We start from the raw sequence: 25,268 nt of genomic DNA, 5'->3' as shown, positions 1-25,268 counted from the left end.
TCGAATATCAAGAAGAACGTGCACCGGCAATGTGCGATAAACGTGCGACGGGTCGAATTTTAAGGAATGGAATACTCGATAAAATATTAATGACTTTTAGCAATCCTATCGGCCGTTCGCAATAGTAAGTACATACTATATATCTTTTATTCTATGTATTATATATCTATCTTTGAAAAGATATACGATTTCTCATGGTTCGTAAATTAAAAGAGACTACATTATCCGTGTAGTACATCTTCCAAGGTTGATGATATCTACGGTTAAGGCGTCGAAAATAGACGTGTCAACGATCTTTTCATCATCGGAATGCGTTTATGATATCTTATTTAGAGAAAAAAATGGCATCCTCTCTTTTTATCTATCTCGCGTGGAAGAATAAAAGGGACTGATGGAGAAAAAGGAAAAGTTTGAAGATATTCGAGAAAGCATAAGGGGAGGGTTGGATGGAAGTCCGGGTAGCAATTCGGGTGCGAACGTCCGCAAAGACGAATGAGCTCTCTGGTGCAGAAAAATATGGCAGCTTTTCCGTCCTCGAATCCTTCTATTGGTTCTTTATGGCGCTCGACACCCGTCGCTTCTACCAAAGGACATAGGATTTCGAAGGGCGCGAGACCAGTGAAATCTTTTATGATTCATGACGCGCCGACGAATCGATTGGTAATTTTTTATACGACCGTACTGAAGGATTTTGCGGAAAAGGACATTTGCTATAGGAGTAGCGGTAGCAGTTCTACTACTACCTACTCTAAGCTGTTACTTTCCTAAGCTGTTACCGACGAGAATACTTTGCATTTGAATTCATGCTAAACGTAAATGTAGACGTTAGAATAGGCTTTTATACACCTGGTTGAACGATATCTACCTACTAACCTCTCTTAGTCATGATTTTTATTTCTTCATTTTTTTTTCCTTATTTTTTTTTCTTAGTAAATAGCACCAATTTTATAACACAAATCACGATCATGCATTACGTAATTGTTCGAATGCTCGCTGGATACTTTACGATCCTAGCGACAGAGTCAACCGCTCGAGTATTTTCTTTTCTCTACCGAAAAACTAGAAATACCTGAAAACTCTTTCTACTCTTCTCGTCTAACGAGCAACGCTGCGTTTTCTACGCTTTCCCTCTGGCGGTTGACGAACTTTCGCAAAGAACTCGTAGAGAAGAAAACGAGAGGCATAAAAATGAGCGAGACAGAGAGAGAGAGAGAGAGAGAGAGAGAGAGAAAGTCTGAAAGAGAAATAGATAAATAGAAAGAGAACAAAATAAAAGGATGAAAAATGAGAACGAAAGGATAGAGATGATTAAGAAAAAGAAAAAGAAAACCATTCGGAAGGGAAGCATTTTCGGAACATGAACTTCTAATAAAGAAACTCTCAAAGTGATTCGATTACATCTTATTCCATGCACGTGTATGTATTATATTATATGAGTAGTATAGGCGCACGTACGCTCAGACTCCCGATGCGAACTTACACAACACGAAACGTGAACTTATCCTCCTGGTTTTGCCTATTTTTTCTTGTTTCGTTTTTTACAGAAATTGTAGAAGAAAAATCATTCGTGTTTCTCGATTGACTCAAAGTAAAAAATTGGATAAATATTTGTTTTTTTAATCGGAAAATAATTAGATTCAACATAAATATTGGTTTTTTTTTTAGTTAAATTAAAATTTGATCAGCCTCATAGATTTCTTCTTTCTTTTTGGTTTTGGTTGCATATATATTTTGGTTGTTGTTGTTGTTTTATTTCTCTTAATCGTCTTCCCGTTTATCTGGGAAATCCCTCAGGAACATTTTCACATAAAACTTTCTTTCTTGGTTTAGACCGCATCCTAACTACCGTGTCTCTTTGAACTTTTTTAATCTTTTCCTTGTTCGTGCGCGCGAGAGACAAGTAAATGTATCTCAAATATGCGTTTTCCATTACCGACTCGAGAAATGTTTTCTCGACAACGAGCTAGTCACGTCTACAATAAATTATTTTTAACTGGCGTTCACTCGCGACATTCAAGAAAACGCGACTCGTTTATCGAGATGCGTTAGGTAAATAAATGCCAAGAAAACATTTCTCGTCGCGACCGTACAACCCCGTGTTTGATTTGTCTTTTTTTTACTTTTCTCTTCTCTCATATTTTTATCTCGATTTTATCCATAATATTAAGCTAACGTAGTCTCATTTCATAAATTATTATTGTATTTTAATGTTATTTATTAAAATCTCGAAAAAGTCGTTTAAGATTAATGGATTATTTTGAGTAGAAAAGATTTTGATGAAATATTGGAATATTTAGTTCATTTGCACGAATTTTATATATTCATATTCACATTTTGAAGCTGATAAATAATAAACAGGCGTTAAAATAGGATGCATTTAAACAAGAATCGTGAATAAATGAAAGATAAAAATAGAAAAAAATGCAAATAAAGGAAAGGACTTTGGCGTTGAAAATATTTGAACGTTTCGCGTTTTGTACAATGGTAAAAAATGCGCCGTCGGAAGCTTTTTGAAAGCAGGAACGCGGAACTTTCCGGATAAATGACAGATTCCATGCAGGAGAAATAGAAGGAATAGGAGAAAAGAGATGGCGGAAGCGTCGACGTAGAAAAGATAACCGCGGGTGAGACGTTTTTCCAATGGGAACCGCCACTCTGCTCGGAGCGCAAACTAGAAGGGTGCTTTTGCCCGTAGGTCTGTTCTGAATTTTCCATAGGAGCCGTTAACGATGAAATACGAGTCTCGTCGTCCAGCCGCGTAGTAAATTTCAAAACGTGTCTTTCCGTCTCTACCTTCTGTCTCTTCCTCCTTTCCCAATTTTTCTCTTTCCGCTTTTATATTCCGCCATTATCGTAACCTTCCGCGAAAAATTTGTCTTCTTTCCGTGCTATTTAATCTTGGTGAAAGCATTGCGATATCTTTTCGTTTTCAACAAAAACAAAATCATACATGCAACTAGTTAATCTATACTGACAGAAAAAATTATCATAAATAACAAATAGTTTGTAAAATATTGTCATTATAAATACAAAACATGTTAAGCGAATCTAACTTTTTAATGATTTTAAAGCCATTTTAATGTTGAGTTATTTCATTACTTTAGAAATATATTGAAATTGTTTGCTTTTCTTATTAGTTTTACTTTCATTGAATTCAATATAGGTCAACATGGGGAGCTTAACAGTGTATATATTCGGACTCCTCTTAAACAAAGACCGATGATGTTATTAGTAGAAACACAGTGTTCCAATAAAGTTCTTAAGGTTTATAAATCCTTCTATAATTTCCTATCTTTATTTGTTAGCCAATATTTAATGTAAAATCTTGTATTCTGGGTACAGTGTCTTTAATTTCAATTAATTATAATCGAATATTATTTTAACTCTCATAAATCAAATTTATCATAGGATGAGAAACATCTATTGAATAAATGTTGTTTTGTACGAAAAAATTTTAAAAAATAAAATAATTTTATTTTAATGAAAGCAAAGGGGAGAAAGAAACAATAAAATAGATAGAATTTTATGATGATATGTAATTAAACGTCTCACATCAATCTGAAAAGAAATATCGATTTAGTGGAAGATTCAAATATTAAGAGAAAATCTAAACTAAATCCTTAGTAGCATTAGCGTGCATCATTCGAAAAACGAGGAAGAGCTTTTGTTCGGAAGTTTCGATGACAGGATTGGTTCATTGAAGCGTAGAAAGGGTCGAGATCAGGAAGGAGAGATTGAAGTGGGAAATAGGTATGGCTGAGAAGTCTCGATCGTTAGGAAAGATTAATCCTGACGTAACCTTTTCGAGTTCACGAGGAACTTGAATGTATTCTTTTTCACAGCTTTTCGTGTATTTTGGAATGAATTGTGAGCATCGCATCAGTGCCCATATGCAGTGGACAATAAAATGAAAATATTACCGCGTTTAGTTGACGATGAAAAAAGTAAAGTTAACTATGATTATGACTTTTTAAAGATAGTTCGCATCTGAATTCTAAATACGCTATTAATTTGAAAAAAAGTAACGAAACTTAAATGTAAGTCGTCTTGTATTACAGTGCATTTTCCTTTATTATATTTAAAATTAATTGTTCTAATATTTTAATGAAAAATTAAAAATACCAATGAAGCCTTACTGATAGCAAAAAACTTCTAAATAACAATGAAAAAGATAAAATTTTCTTATGATGCATTAACAGTTTTAAATTTTTCTATAAACTGTGCACAAATCAAGCGTAGATTAATACGTTTACAAAAGCAAATGGGTTAATATAGACAATAAATAAGAATAAACAGAATTGATAAATAAGAAGAAGGAATAATTTAATAATAACTCGGGATGTCTAATGTTCTTTGATATCTTTTCAATGCATTTAATAGCGATATTCTTCTTCTATACTACTCTCTTGCTATCGTCGCTTTCTGAAGGCAAACGCGCAGACCGACGGACCACGCTTTAACTCGCAATCAGTTTAATGGTCGATCGATGGGTAAATTCGTTTAGAAGCTTCCTGAAAGGACTTTGGCTTTCCCTTAGGCAAGAAGAGATGCACGAAGCTCGTGCGTCTCCAAGGAAACGCGAGTCGTTGTATCCGCTTCGATTCTATTAGCAGTAGAGTGTAGTCAGGGCATGTTATGGGTCTTTGTTACTCTTACTTTTGAACTCTGTTACTCTCTCTCTCTCTCTCTCTCTCTCTCTCTCTCTCTCCATTTTACACTCTCAGAAATCACCCTCCTTCTTGTAGCGTTCTTGTCCGGTAAACTTTCTTTCTCTGAGCTTTTATCGACAACGTTGTTCTTGAAACACTATCTTTTTTTTCTTGTCTTTCTTTTGGATCAATAAAAATGGAAACTACAGCAAGTAGATACACTAGTGTAAATTGAGGTCAAACACAAGGGTAGATACATCTGACATAGGTACATATATAATCGTAGATATGACGAAATTATGTTTATTAATAGAAGAAAATACAATCGATTCTCGAAGAAAAGATTAAATATCATTTTTTCGTATAATGTAGATAAAAGACTAATTGGCCGATATAATGTAACTTCATGTGCTGCTTTTCCTGGCTTATGAATGAGGGTTATTACTGCTACTTTCCAGGAAGCTAGATATTAACCTAGACGTAAAATAGTTTTGAATATTTCTCTTTCTTTGGTAGTTCTTTGATTATTTTCCCGTTAATCCGCGTTGTCTTCTTTTTGTCTTTTTTTGTGTATAGGAAAAATTACCCGTCTGAGTGAAGTAACTATTTGCCATAGTGGCAACAAGTTTGATGCAGGCATATCTTGGTCAAGGAAGCCAAGAATATTAACCTTATTTCCATTTTTCTGACTGTTTGGTACTAACTCTAACAACCTAAGATCGTATTTATCCTCAGTAATCACAAAGTAAAATATTACTCAGAATTCAGCTTCTTATGTCTGTGTACACCGAATGTTAGAACACGATACGATGACAAATGATCAAAAAACAAAACTCTGATATGTTCGATAACATTCCAATGCAAATTAAACGAAATACTTCGACTACTTGCTCGTGGTTTGTTTCGTGTATAATTGCGAATCTTCGTATTTCTCTATCGAACTTTATACCAACAGAAAAGCTTTAACATATCGTCCTTCCAACACGTACCTTTTCAATATTCGACTGATTGTTCAGGTCGTGAATCAGATTTACGTTAACGAGAGAAGTTCGAATGCTGTACCTGTCGCCACAGTAAACATTTTTTTTTTATATATTTATTCATTTTTTATTCCTTCTTTGTTATCTTATTCTTTTGTTTTATTATCTTCGATTTACCAAGCTTAGTTTTTCTCTTGTAACAAACCTGACTTCGCGAAAGCTCAGAAAGTTAGTAAGTAGTTTCGTTTCTTGAGTACTAAACTTTTGTAACGTTCGGGCGAATATGGCTGCTAACTTGATACGATCGCATTCGAAAATTTAAATAGTATTGTGAAAGACTTTCCTCCTCAGTTTTGCGTGCTTACTAACTTGAAAATCATGATGGAAAGACGTGAAACGGTTTCCTAATTCGATGCGATAAATAATTTCACAACTGTTACTTCAAAGAGTTTCCTTCTAAAAATCGATCTTTCATCAATCAAGCAAAGAATTTTGACGTCTATAAGAGGAAAGTTGGAGAAATGTATGGAAAATCGTGCGCGCCATTCTTTCTCATCAGATTACTATTTTATCGAGATTCTTTTTTTCTTTATCCGTTATAAGAAATCTTCTTTCAGTTACTTTTGCTACACGTAACGAAAATATGGAAACAAATTTCACACCGTACGACGATAAAAGTTCGTTTCAAAAAAATAGACGAATAAAGATTCGAATATATTGGCTTGTTAATTTCTAAAATAAAAAAACTTTAGCATAGCTTTCAAGTTGAGTCACTTTAAACGTATATACTTGATGTATTGGAGTAGTTTAAAATTTGTTTTAATCAGGTTGATAAGAAGCCACAAATTTCATAAGTCCATTTAAAAGAATACTTTGAATAAAGCTAATAAAATGTACGTTGAATAATGAGGAGCTTTTGATTAATTATTATTTAACAAATATTAATATTCCGAAAAATCTTCGTAACCATAATTTACTATATGTCGAACCACATTATTTCTCATATAGCTATTTTAGCTTCATTAATAGAATGTTTTTAAGCAAAAATTCTTATCATTGTTATTTTAATGTATTTATTAAATCTATATCATCTATAAAATTCTATCTTAATCATCTGTAATAATCTTTATTTTAAGTTTTCTCTCAACTTTGTTTACCTAACTCTGTATAAATGGATTATCCTGTATAATAAATAAATAAATAAATAAATAATTGCTAAATGCATTCGTCAAGATTGTACTTCTTGTCTAAATTTTATGACGCTAAAATATGAAAACAGAAAATACGATTACGTTGATAAGACTAACAAACTTTGGACTTTGAATATCTTGTCTTACCAATAACGGTGAAGTTGACTTTGAAATTTCTCGTAGGAGAGTTTCGAAAGTCGACTCTGCATCTGTATACACCCTCGTCACTCTCACGAATATCTTGAATCGTCAGCTGCGCTGGTGGTGGACTCGCACGAAAAGTCGCCCGATGACCCCAAACATTTGTTGCGCTCCAAAACTTTGCTTTTCCATATTGTCGAATTCTTGCATCGTAACTGTAATATAGAAAAAGAAAATCTTCAAATTATTGTAAAATTGGATTTAGGTAGAATTGTTGTTAGGTAACTTTGGCGATTTGGAAAATGAAATTTTTTAACTATGGTAAGAGGAAAAATGAATGATATGATATTTTGGATAGATTTTTGTAGAAACTTTGTCGATTCGTCATAAGCTTGGATAAAGGATAAGGAAAGGTTTCGGTAGTCTCGTTCGAGTCCCTAGTTCCAAACTCGATACAAACCAAGAAGTGCATTCGACCGAGAGAGTCAGATAACCTCTTACTTCGGACCTAGAAAGATAGTATTAGGGACCGACCAAGAGTCTAGGTTGCTATACTCCCGAAGAACTTCCATCCCGTTGTATATCGTCCATGAAATGACGATAGCTCGTAACCGTCAGGGAGGGTAAATATCACTCTACTTTTACTTTACGAATCGTTGCTTTTTAATGCTAGTTATACGAGCTGTCATTTCCTACAGAATACGAATACAAATCGCATAATTGTCTGCTTTCATACTACATTTGACATTCTTTCGATAACATTTTATTCGCTGTAGTTACCAATCAAGTAAAAGCAATCGCTTTATCTTTAGACAAAAAAAAACATGTTCTGTAAATAATCCGATAATACAGATAACATCAATTTGTCGTTGTAGAATCAAATCGTGTATTACGTGAAAAAAAAATACAATAGAGGGAAATAGAGAGAAAGAGTGTAATTTGACAATACCCTTTTCAAGAATTCTTTTAGTCAATCTCGAGAAATGATTTGTCGTTACAGTGCAAGTAGTACGAGTAATAGTAGTAGTAGTAACAGTAGTCATTTTAGTTGTTGCATTTCGTTCTCTTTGTTGCTCCATAATTAGCTTTAATAGAACAAGCTTTTCCGTCGTCTTTGCTTACCTACCTCAGTCCCCCTCGATTACCAGCTCAAACAGGATTGAAACGAGTTAGAGAGTCTAATCGAGCGACAAAGTTCGAGGAAGTTTCGTGATAAGCGCTCGATCCCCAAAAACGACGTACACCGCAGACATCTCTTCGAGTTTCGACGATCTCACCGTCTCCTTCTATTAGGTTTATCCGAGACCATAAGATAGATTGGATCGATTTTAAACGAAGACGATGAAACAGTAGCTTAAGACAGCTTTGGTATGCAAATTTATCACAGTGATTTAATACGCGTCCATCCTTTCCATCGAGTATGTTATTGACGTATACCCTCCCAATAGTTCGTTAAGCATCATCATGCTATTACAAAAAACAAAGACCGTTACTTAATGGATCGAGTTAATAGAAAAATAGATGACTCTTTTTTAATTCTATATTGTTAAAATACTCGTGGAAAAATCTAATCTTATTAAAGTGTCACGTCTAGGAGGAGGATTCAATAAATTAAAAAGAGCCCTTTAAAAAATTCTATGAAGAAAACCTTTGAAAAAATTATATTTTAATTATAAATAACTTTATTATATTTAATTTTATATAGAAAAATTTAGAAATTATAAAAACAGGTTTTGCTTTCGATCCTATCATTCAATAAAACACATTAACGATATAATGATTTTATTATAATTGATTCTATTATTGGGTAATTGATTCTATTATATTTCTTACTAGCCCCTTGCTTACTGCGCGATGATGTAAGAAACATCCCTTGCGTGTCATTTAGTCCATGATTGTGGTTATATGTTCCCACAAGCCCATTCTCTTCCACAATAGCAGAATATTGCTCGTTGTGGTGCTAAAATCGTTCTTTCAGTCCTTCGAATCCTTTTTGCGCTAGTTGATAAGAGTCTGTTAGACTTTCCTTCTTGTCATCGAAGGAAAGCTTGACCATATATCTTTCGTGCGATTCATGCGTGACATGTTCCTGAAAGTGTCTCTTGCAGGCCATCGCTTTTTCGGATAATGGTCGTGTACGTGTCATAAATTCGATCTCTCAAAATTTGGCAAGTTGCTCGTCAAATAGAGGGGGAAGGGATTGCAAATGATGGTTTCCTATCTGTCAGTTTCTTGTAATCTTTCGGTGACGACCTATCCCACTTTAGTTTTTGCTAGATTGTCAGTACATTACAAAATTTAACTGCCTGATGCATTAGTCTATAAAATATTACTATGATTAAAAGAATTTATGTTAAGTGAATTTTATCTAACTTTTAATTTATTAGAAATTCGTGATATTATTAATAATTGCAATTCTATAACAAAGTCAGTGAGTTTTTACGAAATAATCGTACTGATTAAATTTCTCATACGTGTTGTTATTTTATTTAAACACATTAGCGAAAGAATTTGTATTGCAATGATATTTAATTACTTATAAAATTCTTTCATTGTAAAATTAATCAAAGATTCACAGTTTAATTATACAACATAACCCAATGATCTGACACGAATTATGAATAGTACGATTTAAATTTATTCGTTTAAGTTTGGCCACAAATTCAGTTATCACGAATGTGACTAATCAATGATGCAAACAGGAGAAATACTACTATTTATTCAAGCTTATGCGAATCCTAGTTATTACTGTTTCTCTTTGTTCATGTTATAAGTGCGTATAAATTAGTTTGATGTGTCTGTTCGTAAACTGTGATAGTTTGTTCCTTCGTTATCCCTCGATGTATTTTGTATCCCTCTTGTATTTGATTATAGCTGGTTCGCTGCTCACGTTTATGATCCCGACTAGGAGATTATTCTCTCTGATTCACTGTTCACTCTGATAACTCATCTAAATTTTATATTGATCGCGATGAAACCGTATAAAGTTCAAATGGCCTTAAATGTAATATTACCACTGGAAGACTTGTGGAAGATTTTATTAATGTTTCATCAAAAGGAATACTAATTGAAGTACCTAATAATTGAAAAAAACCTCTGCAACACGCATATACATCCATACAAGTGTATTTCAAATTAATTAAATTTTTGTACAAGTTAAAACGGGTGTTGATTTAATTTCACGAAACAAATTGCATTGTTTAGCAATAATTCGAATCATCTGAGCAGCAATATTCCTATTTTCTTGGTATAATATTTTTTGGTGAAAGCTAAATTGAAACCTTTTCGATCAATCATATGTAAGTCTGCTCGTGTTCTCATTTTCAAAATTCGCAGAATTAACTGCTATATGCATAGTTATCCCAAAGGATTTGTACGCGTTCTAAGGCTTTCGCTCATTGAGTTAATTCAAAGAGTTAACCATAGTGACCCGTACGGAATAGTGGTTAATAGAAGCATCGAAACTGAATAGTTAATGTTGTTGTCAAAGGGAAAGTTGGAGGAGGAAATGCAATATATAGACTGGTCGATAACAGAAATTTACATGGTCACGGTCTACTGGTTTCCATCAAGATTACATATTTATAGTATCGTCTAAGTGATTTTTTAGATGTTTTTCATTAGATGTTAACATCAATGAACTTTTGAATAACAAACTTTGAAAAAAAAGATAACAAGAGAGAGGGAGAGAGTAAAAGAAGCTTTTAAAAAGAGTAAAGATGTTACCCGTTGAGGATTCGTAGAGAAACATTCATTTTAAGGCGTGAAAAAAAGAGAAAAGCAAAAAGAAAAAAATAAGATAAAGATGATGAAGAAGAAGAAGAAGAAGAAGAAGAAAAAGAAGAGGAAAAGCGAGGTAAGATGTAAGAGAAGGAAAAAGAAGGAAAGAGAAAGCGAGAGAAAGGTGTAAGAGGTGAAAGCAGAGAAGGCAGATGGCCTCTAAACAAATTAAAATAATTGCTGGCGCCTTCCGAAAGCGGTCCTGTCTTCTACGGGCTAAAAGAAGGTAGTCCCATGAATACGGTAGTGTCAGTAGAACGAATGTTTCATGGGAGAGCAGGGGGAGGGTAGGAGGATTTAACCACTCCCGGGACTCTTAAAAGGAGCTTAACTTCGCGCATAAAATTAAAGCATTGTAATTGCAGACGGCGTCGCCACTGCGGCACTGTATTTTCTTTCTTTTTTCTTTTCTTTCTTATGTTTTTTTTCTTCCCTTTTCTTTTTAGACTTTCTCTTTCTTTCTTTCTTACTTTCTCTCTTTCTCTTTTGGTTCTGTCTTTAGTTCTCTCTTACTATCTTTCACTTTTATATATACTCTCTCCATCGAGGAGGAAATATAATTTGCTAGCTTTAACTTTCGTTCGCTCTACGACACGGGTGCTCTCGCCCGGAGGCCGGTAAGAGTGACAATGACAAAATGATATTTAATTACGAAAACTCCAGAAGCGAAAAACCTAGTCCGTAGAGATTATATCCTTCTGACGTAGTAATAAACGGGGTTCGCAGAAATTCTAATAACGCGGAGGCGTCGACGTTGAGTACGAGAGGAGGAGAAGGAGAAGCGACTGCAATTAGCGTCTAGCTACGTCACTTGGCTACTCGTTACGCGGTATACAGATTTATTTTTTTTTGATGTCGTTTTAAATGTCATAAATAATATACTCGATGAAATGCACAGATGTGTCATTGGCGATGTGAATATGAATTTTTTTTTTTTTTAATCCTTGTAAATGATTCGTGTTAATACGTTTTGAGAAAAAGTATTCTTGGAATGAGGTAGAATATTGAATGGGATGATGATACTTTCTTTCTTCTTCTTCTTTTTTTTTCATTCTCATTCACTTTCTTACTCTCCCAAAGAACGAACGTAATTCTCGTGCGATAACTTTTACCCATTATGAGTCGCGTGCTGTCGCGAGTGACAATGACAAAGCGCTTTTTAATCGTGGGATAGATTCGTAAAAGGTTTTTTCGTGTTATAACTACTATGAAATTAATTTTTTCTTCTTTTTATGCTTGTAAAATTAAATTTCCTCTCGCCACGTGATGTAAGATCTTTATATAATAACATCTCTTGTTTTATGCGTCGTATCACTAAAAAATAATTCCTGTTATCTATATTTTGTCTTTTTTCTGTTTTATCGTGGAATCAAAGGAAATCTGTATACTATAGCTAAACTTTAAATTAAAACAAATATTTCTCAATGAATGTCCTTCAGAATTCGTCTAAGTTTGTGTGAATCACGATACCCAACTATACTCGTTCATCTTTCCTTTATACAAATATCATTGTGAAACCCACCATTCTCTACCATTATTCTTTCAAATGAGAATCCTGCCATGGCATAATGAGAGAAGGATATTGATTCAATCGTTGAATATAATATCCGATTATTATATGGCCATTACTGACATTTACAGTGATTTTGGGTTGCTAAACGTTCAACAAGATTAATATGAGATTCGGAAATTTCGTTCATTTTTTATATATGATTTACGTGAACGAAAATTCGTAAATCAAATAATATTTTATTCGAAAACTCGTTTCGCAACATTACGTTTTGTTGATGCAAATGTTATTTACGGATTGATTAGGCTTTTTGTAATAGTCCTTGGTATACACAAAAAAAAAACAATTAAATAAAAGAAAAATTTTTTGACGTGGACGACTATAACGATAGTTAGATGTGACAAATTACATTATATTTCTTCGTAAGTCATTCAATATCGCACATCCACGTATTTTATCTCGGTAGATCGTTATCTTACGAAAGGCAATAACTCCGATGCCGTCCATTACTCTTTTTCTTCTACCTTCGATTCCTTATTTCACTCTTCACTCCAGGCCAAATCTCGACATCGTCCGCTATCGATCTTTTTGCCGAAGAAAATTGTTCCCTTTCGATATTCCCCAAGACCTTTTCACAGACTTTTTAATATCATCGAATTTCAATATACCAAATCCATTCCTTTATCATTCTCGAGTTAGCTAATAAAACACAAGTGGAATAGAACAAAAAATTATTTCATTCTTCCTCTATTTTTTTTTCTTGCTTATCCAAAAATTGTCACAAGTAATTTGTACGATAAGCTTGTTAATTTATTCGAATATTACAAATGAAAATGGTTGTAAAGATGGAAAATGTTTGTATTATTTCGTTTTATTTGCTTAATTTTGTTGTTTTTATTATCTTTTTCTTGGATGGTTTCACGGCTCCTGGCTAGGAATGCGTGGGGACGATTAAACGAGCTTGAAACAAGTCTGTGACGTGGTATGAGCAGAGTTGCGAGTGAGAGAAGAGAGTAATAAAGAAGAATAAAGAGAGACCAAGAGAGAGAGAGAGAGAGAGAGAGAGAGAGAGAGAGAAGTAGAGGAAAGGGCAACGAGTTGAGCTGGTGGGGTTAGGAGGGATGAACAGAAGAGGCGCGAGGATTAAGCAGCAGCAGTCGTCATGCATAAATGGATGACAGAAACAAAAGGGACTCGCTTCACGAAGGGAGCCACATTTTTATATTCGTCGTTTGAATTCTTCTCCGGTGTGTTTACAGTTTACACAAGGTTCGCGTGCGTTTTTTCTACCAATATGGACCATTCCGCACCTCGAAATAAAGCATAAGCAGATAAAAGCTTCCGGAGTCTGCGACAACAGCAATGAGTAACATTCTTTCACTCTTTCTCTCTCTCTCTCTCTTTTTTTCCTCTTCCTCTTCCTATCTATCTCTCCATTTTTATTCTCTTATCGTTTCACAGCCTGGTAAAAATTCTGTCTCTCTTGAAAATCTGTACCTATTACCAACACAGAACTTAATTTTTGTATTTTATGATTTTTTAAATCGAAATTCTGAAATTTACGCTCTTTCATCGATTTTTAGATATTTTTAATAATAGTATTCCTATCGAGCTGTTGCAGACAGACTCTATAAATATTTTACAAAGTATCCGAAGTACTTCATTTTTATCCTCAATAGAGGACATTTAAACGTGCGACATGAATGGTCTATATCGCGTAGAACGTATTGGATAATGTTTGTAGCGGGTTAAAAATGACTCGGAAACAAGTTTGAACGGAGATAAAGCTGTTGGTACGCTGTTTTAGCACGATAAGCACGAACGTTTCTGGACGGTTGAAAAAATAGTAATAGTTTAAACAAACGTTGTTATAAATTCGACGGTGAAATATTTTAGGAAAGTTCACTCTGTAGATCATTTATAATATTTCTGTGGGAAAAATTTTGACGTTATTTACTTTTGATTTATTGTCGAACATTTCGATACTGTTTTTAAGCACGGATGAGTCCAAAATCGTGGTTTTTAATATTTATTCCAATATTGAAATGCGTTGTTTTCATTGAATTTGTTTAATACTAATTTGACAAGTACAGAGTCGTTTTAAATTCCAACCGACATCTAATATTATTTTTATGGTAATTCTTACGTATATTTAAGGAGAAAAAGGATACAGCAGTTTTATCAACGTTCAAACATTCAAGTCGATAGATAAAATTATCATGAATGAAAGCACGGATATCGAAAGACGAGAAAGAAAGAGAGAGAGAGTAACGTGTCCGATAAAAAAAATAGAAAACATTTGTATAGCACTCATTCCGCTCTAGGAGAAACATTAGTTCTCGTTTCTTTCAACGTAAGTTAGATATGTATGTGTATATATATTCAAGGTATAGGGAAGCCGAAGTTTCCGAACGAAGCCGAAAGTAGACGATGACCTGGAAGAAATCGATACGTGTAATTCTTTATCGATATATTTTGTTGCTACAGAATATCCTACAAATACTTAATGGTTTTAGGCGATCTTAAGAAAAATGGATATAATCGAAGGACAGCTTGCAGTCCAAATTTTACAAATGATCTTACTCTCCAACGAACCGCATCGAGTTCTATCATTATTTACTTCTATTATCAACAAAATGAACGTATTTGAAAAATATCAGAAATTGTTGAGATATATTGCTCTTACGTTTTTAAAATTATAATTAAACGATCGAATACAACACACTAGTTTTCTGAAACTATCTAATTTGATTTTGATATTACGAAAGAAAATTCTAGAAATATTAAATGAAAAAATAATAAAGTTGTTATTAAGTTTACATTATTGTACAGTGAAAAAATATACTTTTTAAATATAATTTATTTTTCTCGGAATTCAAAAACAAATTGTGGTTTATATTATATACACATAATTTCAGTTCTGTTTTACATTATAAGATAAAATTATATTAAATATTTTGTTAAAGTTTGTTGTAATATTATCAAAAATTGGGAAATAGAAGTGAGATTTAAGAGTAATAAAATTTATATGAAACGAATAATCAACATTGTCGAGAATTTTGTTAAATAAAAGATTGAAAATTCGTAGCTTCCTCTAGGAAGGAAGAAAAGCGCCCCTTTTTATGTATGTATATATGTACATATATATATAAGGTTGCATACATATACGAAGAACAGTGTAAAAGGGAATAGCTTGTATGAGAATATTTTAATTCTGTGTAGCAATGCGCAAGCGTAAGCTTTGTCAATGCACTCTAGAGTTTTTTTCCTTTTAGTGGTGTGCTTTACGTTAACGAAATGCCGACGGTAAAATTACTGCGTGTAAAATGAACGCATTTGAATCTGTGCAAGCTATTTATATCGTCGGCTCGAGTATATGATGCAAAATGGTCGAGCGAAATATTGCACACGGTAAAATGTATGTTCATTGTCAAATTTTTGATCATGTTACACGAAGATTAGAGTATTTTAACTTTTCGTAGAAAGTTTAGCAATCGATTTGTTGTTATATCGATTCGTATAAATGTTTTGCCGATAAAATAAGTTTACATTGGTTGTAATAAATGTAGCAAATAACAAACCGGTACTAATTACAAACAATTGATATTCGATAGCGATTGCCCATTGAACATTAGCATGTTGCAGTAAGTTACGATAAACGGTGATGTCCACTTGGAAGAGAGAACTTTAATTACGTACTAAAATGCGATCAATGAGGTTATACGAGTAAACCGATGCTATTGTTGATTGCATAAGTGACGGGATCGATCATATCTCCAAATGATACGTACCTATAAACCGTCATGAAATTAGGGCATTGTACGTATTGAAAGAGACTAACGCAAAATGAGGACAATGTTCAAAGATCGATCGTTAGTCGTCCTTCGATAGTTGGGACTAATTAGGAACAGCGATTGGTAGGATGACGAGAGGAGGAGACTTGAGTCAATGATATAACCCTATCAAATGATACACGTACCTAAAGATATCTATGTCAATGTTGATAGTTAATGAATTTCTAACGTTTGGTAATGTGTAAATATGAATCTTAATACGTACTAGATTGATTCGCATTAACTTGGTATCCTTTAATAATTGTCGCATTGAGGCAAGCAGTGTTATATCATTACAAGGATAACTCGTAGTAACATATTAGAGTAGAGAACTATTATTTCATAGATTATGCGATAGCATGGATAGGGTATCGATCAATGTTCATTGAATTGCAAGTAAATTGCATATTTTCGGGGATCGCAGTGTGTAAATCAGAAAGGACAGCGGTTTAATCGCGGAACGAACGACGTGTAACAATAGCTGACAATAACGGATAATAGGTAGGGCTTGCCGATTCGTTCGTAGAACGAAGCAGCATATCGTAGAAATCCGCCGTTATATCGTGCAACGACGCGGACAATGGGACGATAATTTGAATCAGTGTGTAACGCACACATGAACGCTATACCTGGAGCTTTCTCTCACAAGAGTAGGTGAGTGGGAGTGAGGGGATGGGATTGACGGTGGGAGAGAGAATGAGAGAGAGAGAGAGAGAGAGAGAGAGAGAGAGAGAGAATGAGAGTGAGAGTAACCAAGTGCGAGCGGGCAAGCGTGCACCCCTAATCGGTACACGTAAGGCTACCACAATGGAAGCGCGAACGCGAGGACAATTGTCCGCTCGATCGACGAGAGAACGTTTCCGCGGAGGTAGCGTTTAACTGAATGTCGCGAGGCTTTGCACCGTTAACACCTAACGACGACGTGTCAGCGTCAGCATTAGCACCATCAGTGGTTAACTGTTAGCCCGATCAGCGCTTCTTGTCAATCCCTGCTTTTGCTAACGTTGTAAGAGAAACTTGTACAGAGAAACTCGTACGAGAAACTTATCTCCGACTTAATAGTATTTTATTTTATTCTTACTTACGCAGCACTTGAATTACCTATCATTATTATCTGTAATAATGTTATTTATATTGATTTTTAGATACTATTTTTTTTAGTAATTTCATTCAAATGTTTACGTATTCAGTAATATCCATATGTTGACAGTATGTTTTGATTTTGTTTAGATATAGTTGCATTTGTGGTTTTAATAGAAAATTGCTAATTTATTCATAACAATATGAAATTTGTGAATAATTAAACCATGACTCGATTTTCGAATTTGCTTTGTCAAACATTAAATATTGCAATAAAAGAGTTAACAATGCAGAACCGTTATATGAAACATGCATTTATTGATACAGTCGAGTGGCATTCATCAATATTAATCGTATTACACATTTGGGAGTACTTTTCATCAAATTATTGTAAAAAAACTTAGAGTTTTAACATTTTCATATATTTTAAAAAAATAATCTTCTAAACGTAACTGGTAAATAACCATTTATATTAATGTAACTTCAAAAGTTTTAAAAATATATTTATAAAAGTATAGAAAAAGAAAATAGGACAACCGAATAGGAATAATTTGTATAAAAGGGGAGTATTTGAAATGATACGCGTCACTAAGCTGCTTTTGAACAAGGGTTGAAAGTTTGACGAGAGAGGAGGATAGGTCGGAACACGGCTTAATAACATAGCCAGCGCAATATTACGTCGTGCACGTTTAAAGGTTTAAGGATGCGCCCGGGGATACGTTTGAATCCGTGTCGACGATGCTTGTTGGATCCTAAGCGGTGCGGATGAGTTGTGGCTTCCTCGTTATCCGATATGTTAGTCTGTAAGAATCGCTTTCACAACCGTAACGATAGATACGCATGTTCTACCTATATATACAAACCATCTTTTCCCATCGATAGAACTAACAATAAGACTTTTGAGTTACGATATATCATTATTGTGATATTTTCTTCTTTCCATTCGTACTTCTTTCTATCGATTTATATTCTTTTCTTAAGGTTACAATACTGATTGTGAAAACTCTTTTTAGCAGGAATTCTTAGTTTTTTACGGCTGAATATTTCTGACGTTTTACAGCTAATATGATACAATAAATATTTCAAGTGTCAACTGTACAATAATTTTTAAAACGTTTTTAAAGTGTATTATATTCTTATGTGAAGTGATTTTAGTGATATATTTATTAGATAAAAATCAAATCAAAATTTGACTAGACTTCTATAGAAAAATAAACATTAGTATTACGAGTAAATTGTACGAGAACAAAGCAAATAACAAGTATTAGTATATGAAATAGCGATCATTGTTTTCGTTCTCGTCCTCCTCTTATATGCCTCCACGCGAACATGAAATATAAATATCGTTACAAACATTGGACCCTCGGGTTCACTAAACTGGGATTCGAATATTGTTTTGAAGAGTAAAATATTTTCTATTGAAAAGCTTTAGTATTTCCAAACCATTTTTGAACGTTTTTGTTTGCAATACCAAAAATAGGTAAAAAAATTTAAAAAATTTTTTTTTTTTTAAATGGATTATATAAAAATGTATTATTTAAATTAAAAACAAAAAACAATCGAAATCATAGAAGACTTTTTAAACTTCTTTATAATATATAAGCTTAAAGCAACAATAAGCAAATTATTTATATATTTATAAAGTTTAAATAAATATTAAAATATCCAGGTATTCCATTTTAAGGCTTTGAAAAAACAGCTTTCTTGTAAATGTTTATTTAAATTATAAACTAAAGTTTTTGTTACTTATTTACATAGATTTTATATAAATAATGGATAAATATAGATATTTATGTTAATGTTTGTTAATATTGGTAAACAGAAGAGGTTCGAGGAAATTGTTCGACGATTAGGTAGTTTGAAGACCGTGTTACCTATGATCTACTTGAGAAAGGCGACGCGACGTATACATATACACGATTATACTCATGTCTATGATATTATCAACCCCTGAATATCCGAATCTGTACTCGAATTCGATCGAGTGCCCGATAATAAGGGGGATATATAACTAGAAATTCAAATCGTTTGATATCGTTCCATCACAATGATATTCCACAATGGAATATTTTAAGAAAGGGTATCATCGAGATTCAGATAACAAAATTCAAAATATACGCATGATATAACAGATAGATATTTATAATATAAATAAAAAATGTTACGAGTAGCAGAAAGTTTCATATAGAACTCGTGTACTTAAAGAATTGTTCGTGACTGTAATATTGAATAATTTAGGAAATTTGATCTTCGATATTAAAAAAGTAAGAATAAAAAATACACTGATATATAATGGTATGCTGATGTTTTTATGTTGAGAAAAAATAATTTTAACACAAAGTAGTAGAAAAATTCATATAAAACTCATGTCTTTCAAGGGAACTCATGTCGCCTGCTAGTGCTGTTAATTACAGTTGCATTATAATGAAAAATTTTTATAACATGGCTATGTGATTTTTTCGTAGTTGTATCTCGGTGTACAGCACTACGCGATATGAAACCCAATAACGTTGTGCGAGTTTGCGTTATAACGAAAATGCACGTGAGAGCTATTTCAAAGAGCCGTTATCTGTTCTCGTTAACCATAAAAATCTGCTGCTCGACAAAAATAAAACGTTTACAAGGGCACGGTTCGTTTATTCGTTCATTTATTCATTCATTCATTAGTTCGTTCGCCTTATATCCGATGAACTATGATTGAAGAATACGTTCCACCGAGACAGCAAGATTTCTAACATGAATTTTGAAAGCTAGTTCAGAAAAATATGCGTTACACCCTTAGGCACAATATGACTTATTATATCTGTCTTCAATATTTTGATTCTTCTTCAAATAATATTTTTTCTAATAATGTAGATATCTCACTCGCTGTTAAATTTTATGAACGTTGTGAAGTATCATTCAAAGGCACATATGTTTTTAAACATCTATAAGTACTCCAAGTACGAATTTTACTTATATTTTTGGAAAATATTTTAATATAAATTTGTATGTTCAGATTATAATGAAGATAGTGGTCATTCAGGGAAGGATATTTGTGTGAATGCTTTCGTTATTAATAATAACTTATTACCAGAGTAATACTAGTTATAAACTAGAAATAGATTTAGTAGCCGTATTCAAATAGTACTTATTCAATGAATTTAAGCATTCTGGCAATTATTTACCATTAATATTTATAATATTTGGAAAATTCTTTTGTGTAGTATTCTTTATTTGCAAGGCTACTTTTTTCCATAGTTGAAGATGAAAATAAAAATTATAGATAGAAATGATATCAGTAATAACTTTCTTTTTCTAAAATATTTCGATTTTTTGTAAAATAAGTGATTGTCCAGTCTCAGTTTCCTTAAAACCGTTCTTAATGAGTTTATACGAGTCAAATAAAAAGTAGATATGTTTTAGGAAAGTTAGGGATACTTTGTAAGATACGAGCGGTATCGAAACGTATTGCTGCTATTGCCAGACAAATAAAAGTTCGTAATGTTCAAATAGGGAGATGTTTTCCGAGTAAGAAGGGGAAACTGAACATTTTTCTACGTGCTTTAGCACGGAAAACGGTAGTACTTTCGGTTCGGTTCGATTCTGATCCTGCTTTTATGGTTCTTCCAATAAAGAAGATATTTACGAGGCTCGAATCGTCCGTCGACAAAACTAACGTGTAAAGGATAGAGCATAAGACGATTTGCGGTTTAGCAAAATCCCTAGTTTTCCGTATGATTCCCATTTCTCTTTCTCTTTTTCTCTCTCTTTCTCTCTCTCTCTCTCGATCTATTTATCTCAATAGTAGTAGCTAGCGCGAATCCATTATGTCGATGAATGTAAATTGTACAAACAACCGCAAACGAACACGCGTATTCTAAAACAACGAATAAGAATGATTCTTATTCCATCCTAGGCAAATCTTTGCTTTTCTGTTGAAGAAACGTGTACTTTTCTTATATCATACGATATTAATGCAACCATCGATGATTACGACTTTATCCTTTTTTACTTTAAAATATGATAAAAATGTATTTGTTTTTTCTTCGTTTTTTTTTTATCGTCGTTGAACAACGAGTAAAAGGAAATAATTTACTTCCATTGTAACCACCGACATTTTAACTTGCCTGTTTTCTCTTTCGCTTCTCCTTTCCCTCTTTTATTGTCCTTTTCCGTCCGAGAAAAGACTATTTATTTACAAAATCTAGATATTACGTAGCCATGCAAACCACAATAGAGGGCATTATTTATCTCCTTTTGTGAGATTCTCGGCAAAACTTAGAAGAGAAGTAACGACAATAATTATATCAAGATAATACTCTTAAAGACATTTTTATTTTTGTTTTCTCTATTTTTATTTTTTATTTTATCAAATAAACCCGTTTTATCTGTCCTTTTTTTTCATTTCACAGAATATCATTTTTATTTATAAGTACAGGATGATTACAGTTGATTCATTTGTAAAACGATAAAATTTATATTATAAAAGAGAAAAATAAACAATTGTAAATCAACCTTCCTTTTTTTAGCTGTGAACTGAAATTAACTATGTACTAATATTACTACGAATGACTTATCAGATTTCATTAAGATTTCGTTCAAGCCCTTACTCTTTCTCTTTCTTTTTATATTTCATTCATTATTTTATTAATAAATCTTTTTAAGACTTGATGAATCATTTGTAATTATGCAACATTTAAAATTATTTTAATATAGTTGAGAAAAGAAATAAAAAATGAAAAAGTTTAATCACTTCTATGTACTCGTGTGGCTTACCTGTATAAAGGATCGCCGTTATCCTTCCTGAACCATAGGACCATAGTGACGGCATCGTTTGGTTCCCGTGGTTGTATGTTACAAGGTAAAATCGCTCTTTGACCGGCCACCCCTTGTATCGACACCATGGGTACTGAAACACGATCGATGAAAACTGTGAGCTTCTTCGGCGCGCGCAAAAACTATCTACGTTCCTAAAGAATAGAATAGAATAGAATAGAAATTTCTTCAAAGAGATTTTTCAAGGAAAGTATTCTTCCTCGCTTGCGTTTTCTTTTAATCATTTAAAGAACATTCTATTGTTGAAATAAAACTCTCAGCTTTTTCTTAACTTCCTAAAGAAAAAGTCATTTTTGTACGTTTCTGATTTATTCTTCTAGCGATATTAAATGTTTTAAGTATCTTGAAAATTTTCAACAACCGTACTGTTGGCACAGTTACACACAGTGTATTTTAATAATTGAAAAAAATAATTACTATATCATAAACTATTGTCGTTAAACTGATGATAATTATATTTTAAGGTTAAATAGAACGATATTTTTTTATATTTTTGAAATATTTTTATTACGTATAAATATGAAATAAAATTCTTTTTAAATCAAAAATTATATAAAAAAGAAGTAATATTTATATTGTTCTAATTTTGTTGATTACGTTTTTTCCGATTATTTATTGTCGAATAAAAATATTTATTTATTTGTATTAATATAATATTATAACAAAAAATGTAAATTGTAGGATTAAAATTTTCAACCCTTAAGATTGAAGCGTTAAATTCGTGGCATAAATTATGTCATTCGAATCGATGAATGATCGTTGATTATCACACGAGAAAATTATAAGATAGAAAGCGCTTACGAAAATGGGATAAGACCTTTTCGAAATACTCTATTCGTTGAGTATCGGCCGCAAGGGCGTAAAAGAAATGCGAGCTTGAATAAAGCCAAGTTCCTGTATAAAGCAAATGGGTCGACGTTCGAAGCGAAGTGGATCCTTAAGCACGGTTCGCGACACTTACCATTCGGTCGCACGGTCGTGAGTTCGTCGACGAGCACTTCCGGCAATAATGCAGATTTTTATCGGGTAACTCGGTCTCGTATTCGCTTTTCCAACGGCTCATGAATAATCCTACCGCATTCGACTTTCGCGTTCGACCGAATCGTTCTCCAACGCGGTCAATAATATTTTCCTTTTCATATATTTGTTTTTTTGTTTTTGAGTGAAGGTAATGAAAAAAAAATCTATCCACATAAGAAGATTTTTAATTCTATCGTTAAATATCAATATCATGATTATCATACTTAAGTATTATTTTGTAAATTAATTTTAACATGGAATAGATTCGATTTATAAATAAATGTAATTTTATTTATATTCCCTCCCTTGGATATTTGTGAAACAGTCCAATAATATCATTAATTTATATTTTTATCTTTTTTATTATATAGAACACAAGATGATATTTTTATTTTTAAAAATGTTCATATTTGTATTTCGAATGATAAAAGTAGTGGACGTCTCTTCATGTGATAGGTTTTTCGCATTAACTACAACCAATGCAGTTGGCTTGTAACAGACGCCTCCCAATTTCTTTTATGTCAATCTGGTCAGACAGGTTGCTTCGCTTTTCCACTTTAATTGCTATAAATTTTCTAACTTTTTGTTTAGGGAACAATTACTCCATTTCTTTAAATTTGTTCGACTGGACGTATCGACAAGCTTCGTATTTGAAATATGAACATTTTTCATTCGAATATAAAAACACAAATTTTTATTTGTTTGTTAGTTTTTATTGTTCTAATAAACCATTTGGGGAAAAAATTTATGTTACAGGATCATATTATTTTTAAAATAAATATTTTTTTCTAGAATTTGTCAATTTTCGAAATGCCCATATTGAATGTCGAGAACAAAAATCAAAACGAATGAAAATTTTTCACGAATTCACGTTCCGTGTAATCTGATTTTTGTTACGAATTTCAAGTCAATTTGATTTTGATATCGGAGTAACACGTGTAACGTGTGGACTTTGATACGAAACGAAACTAACAAAAAATATTTTTTATATGGTTCATCTTTTTAATCCAATATACAACTATAAAAACACGTACTACTATTACCACAATTGTAATTATTACAGTTATTACGTTTTACTAAACAAAACCGTGGTAACTTCTTCTTTTCACATTCATTTCTTTTAGGAATGTTCACAACTTACACATTCTAATAATGCAGCTTACAATAAATAAAAAGTAAAACAAATAATAAGTTCCGTTGAAAGAACTATTTCTCGTTGGATTATTAAAGTTAAACAGCTATGGGCACGGCTAGTACTTGAATGGGTTCATCGTTTCGGAACACCGTGTGCTGTTGACTCCCTGGATGTGTGTCAGGGCTGTGGAAAGAGGTCAACGGGCTCTCAAGCCCGTAAAAGGGAGAGTAATAAGGACACATAATAAATAATAATTTACCTTATATCACGAGATCAATAATAATTTTCCTATCGATAATTCAAAAAGATATCTAGACGTTTATTTAAGGTGATATATTTGAAAGTTAAACAAATACATATGCACACACGCACAGACAGAATCGAATGTTTATTTGGATTTAGTTTCTCGAGCTCAGACGAGATTGACCTATCAAAATCATCAATAAAAACTAACCAGAACGTGTTCGCACTATAATCGAAGTCTCATGGTCTTGAAGCTTGAAATTGGATCAGTGACGAAACGACGAAGTCGTTATTGGGCTCATCGAGTCCTTTCTCGTTAGTCCAATTATTCTTAAGGTGGCTAGGCTGAAGTGGTGCAATGACAGCCGTGATAAATGTACGTGACTTGATATCGATTACACGGTAGGTAAGCTACGTTGGTAAAGTACTCGAAAGGAGTGGTTTTACGTTAGAAGATTCCGCTTGAAAGCACAGGGCATCGTTATTTGTTCTCGTTAACGACAAACGCGACTTTCGATCTAATCTTATAGAGAAGAGAAAACATCAAACTGGTCGTTTCGATTGGAGGCACGCTTTTAGCTCCCATGGGATCCAATCTTGTTCGTTCAAAGACCTTGACTAAATGTTATTTCTCGACTAGAAGAGATCGCGGGATTACTTACGGATTCTCCAACTCGTAAGACATCGGTTAACGTCATTACGGACATAGGATCGAATCACGTTCTGATTTACTGTTCGGCCCTCTCACTACCTTTGGAAATGTTTAAAAAAAGGAAGTGGATCTAGTAGGTAAGGAACTTAACCTTGGTTGGTCAAGAGAAGAAAAAAACAATGGGACATTTGTCAGTAGATACAATCTTCAAAGAGAATCAAAGATTCCTTGATACTT

The 25,268-nt window shown here is 33.0% G+C and overlaps 1 protein-coding gene across 2 annotated transcripts in view; it reads right to left on the bottom strand.

Annotated features, from left to right (window-relative positions):
* The window catches only part of LOC107063997 (nephrin), a 133,681-nt gene that overhangs the window by 91,706 nt on the left and 16,707 nt on the right, over nt 1-25,268 (bottom strand). For both annotated transcript variants that reach the window (XM_015316229.2, XM_089172390.1), the window contains exons 3-4: nt 21,922-22,054; nt 6,967-7,175 (exon numbers count right to left, since the gene is read on the bottom strand). In XM_015316229.2, coding sequence (XP_015171715.1) covers nt 6,967-7,175; nt 21,922-22,054 — 342 coding nt within the window. The remainder of the gene's footprint in view (nt 1-6,966; nt 7,176-21,921; nt 22,055-25,268) is intronic.

This window comes from Polistes dominula, unplaced genomic scaffold (assembly GCF_049000335.1).
Source record: "Polistes dominula isolate Pdom_NZ unplaced genomic scaffold, Pdom_raw_medaka contig_73, whole genome shotgun sequence".
Classification (NCBI taxonomy): Eukaryota; Metazoa; Arthropoda; class Insecta; order Hymenoptera; family Vespidae; genus Polistes; species Polistes dominula.
The sequence above is the reverse complement of the archived record's forward strand: the minus strand, read 5'-3'. Positions and strand labels throughout refer to the sequence as shown.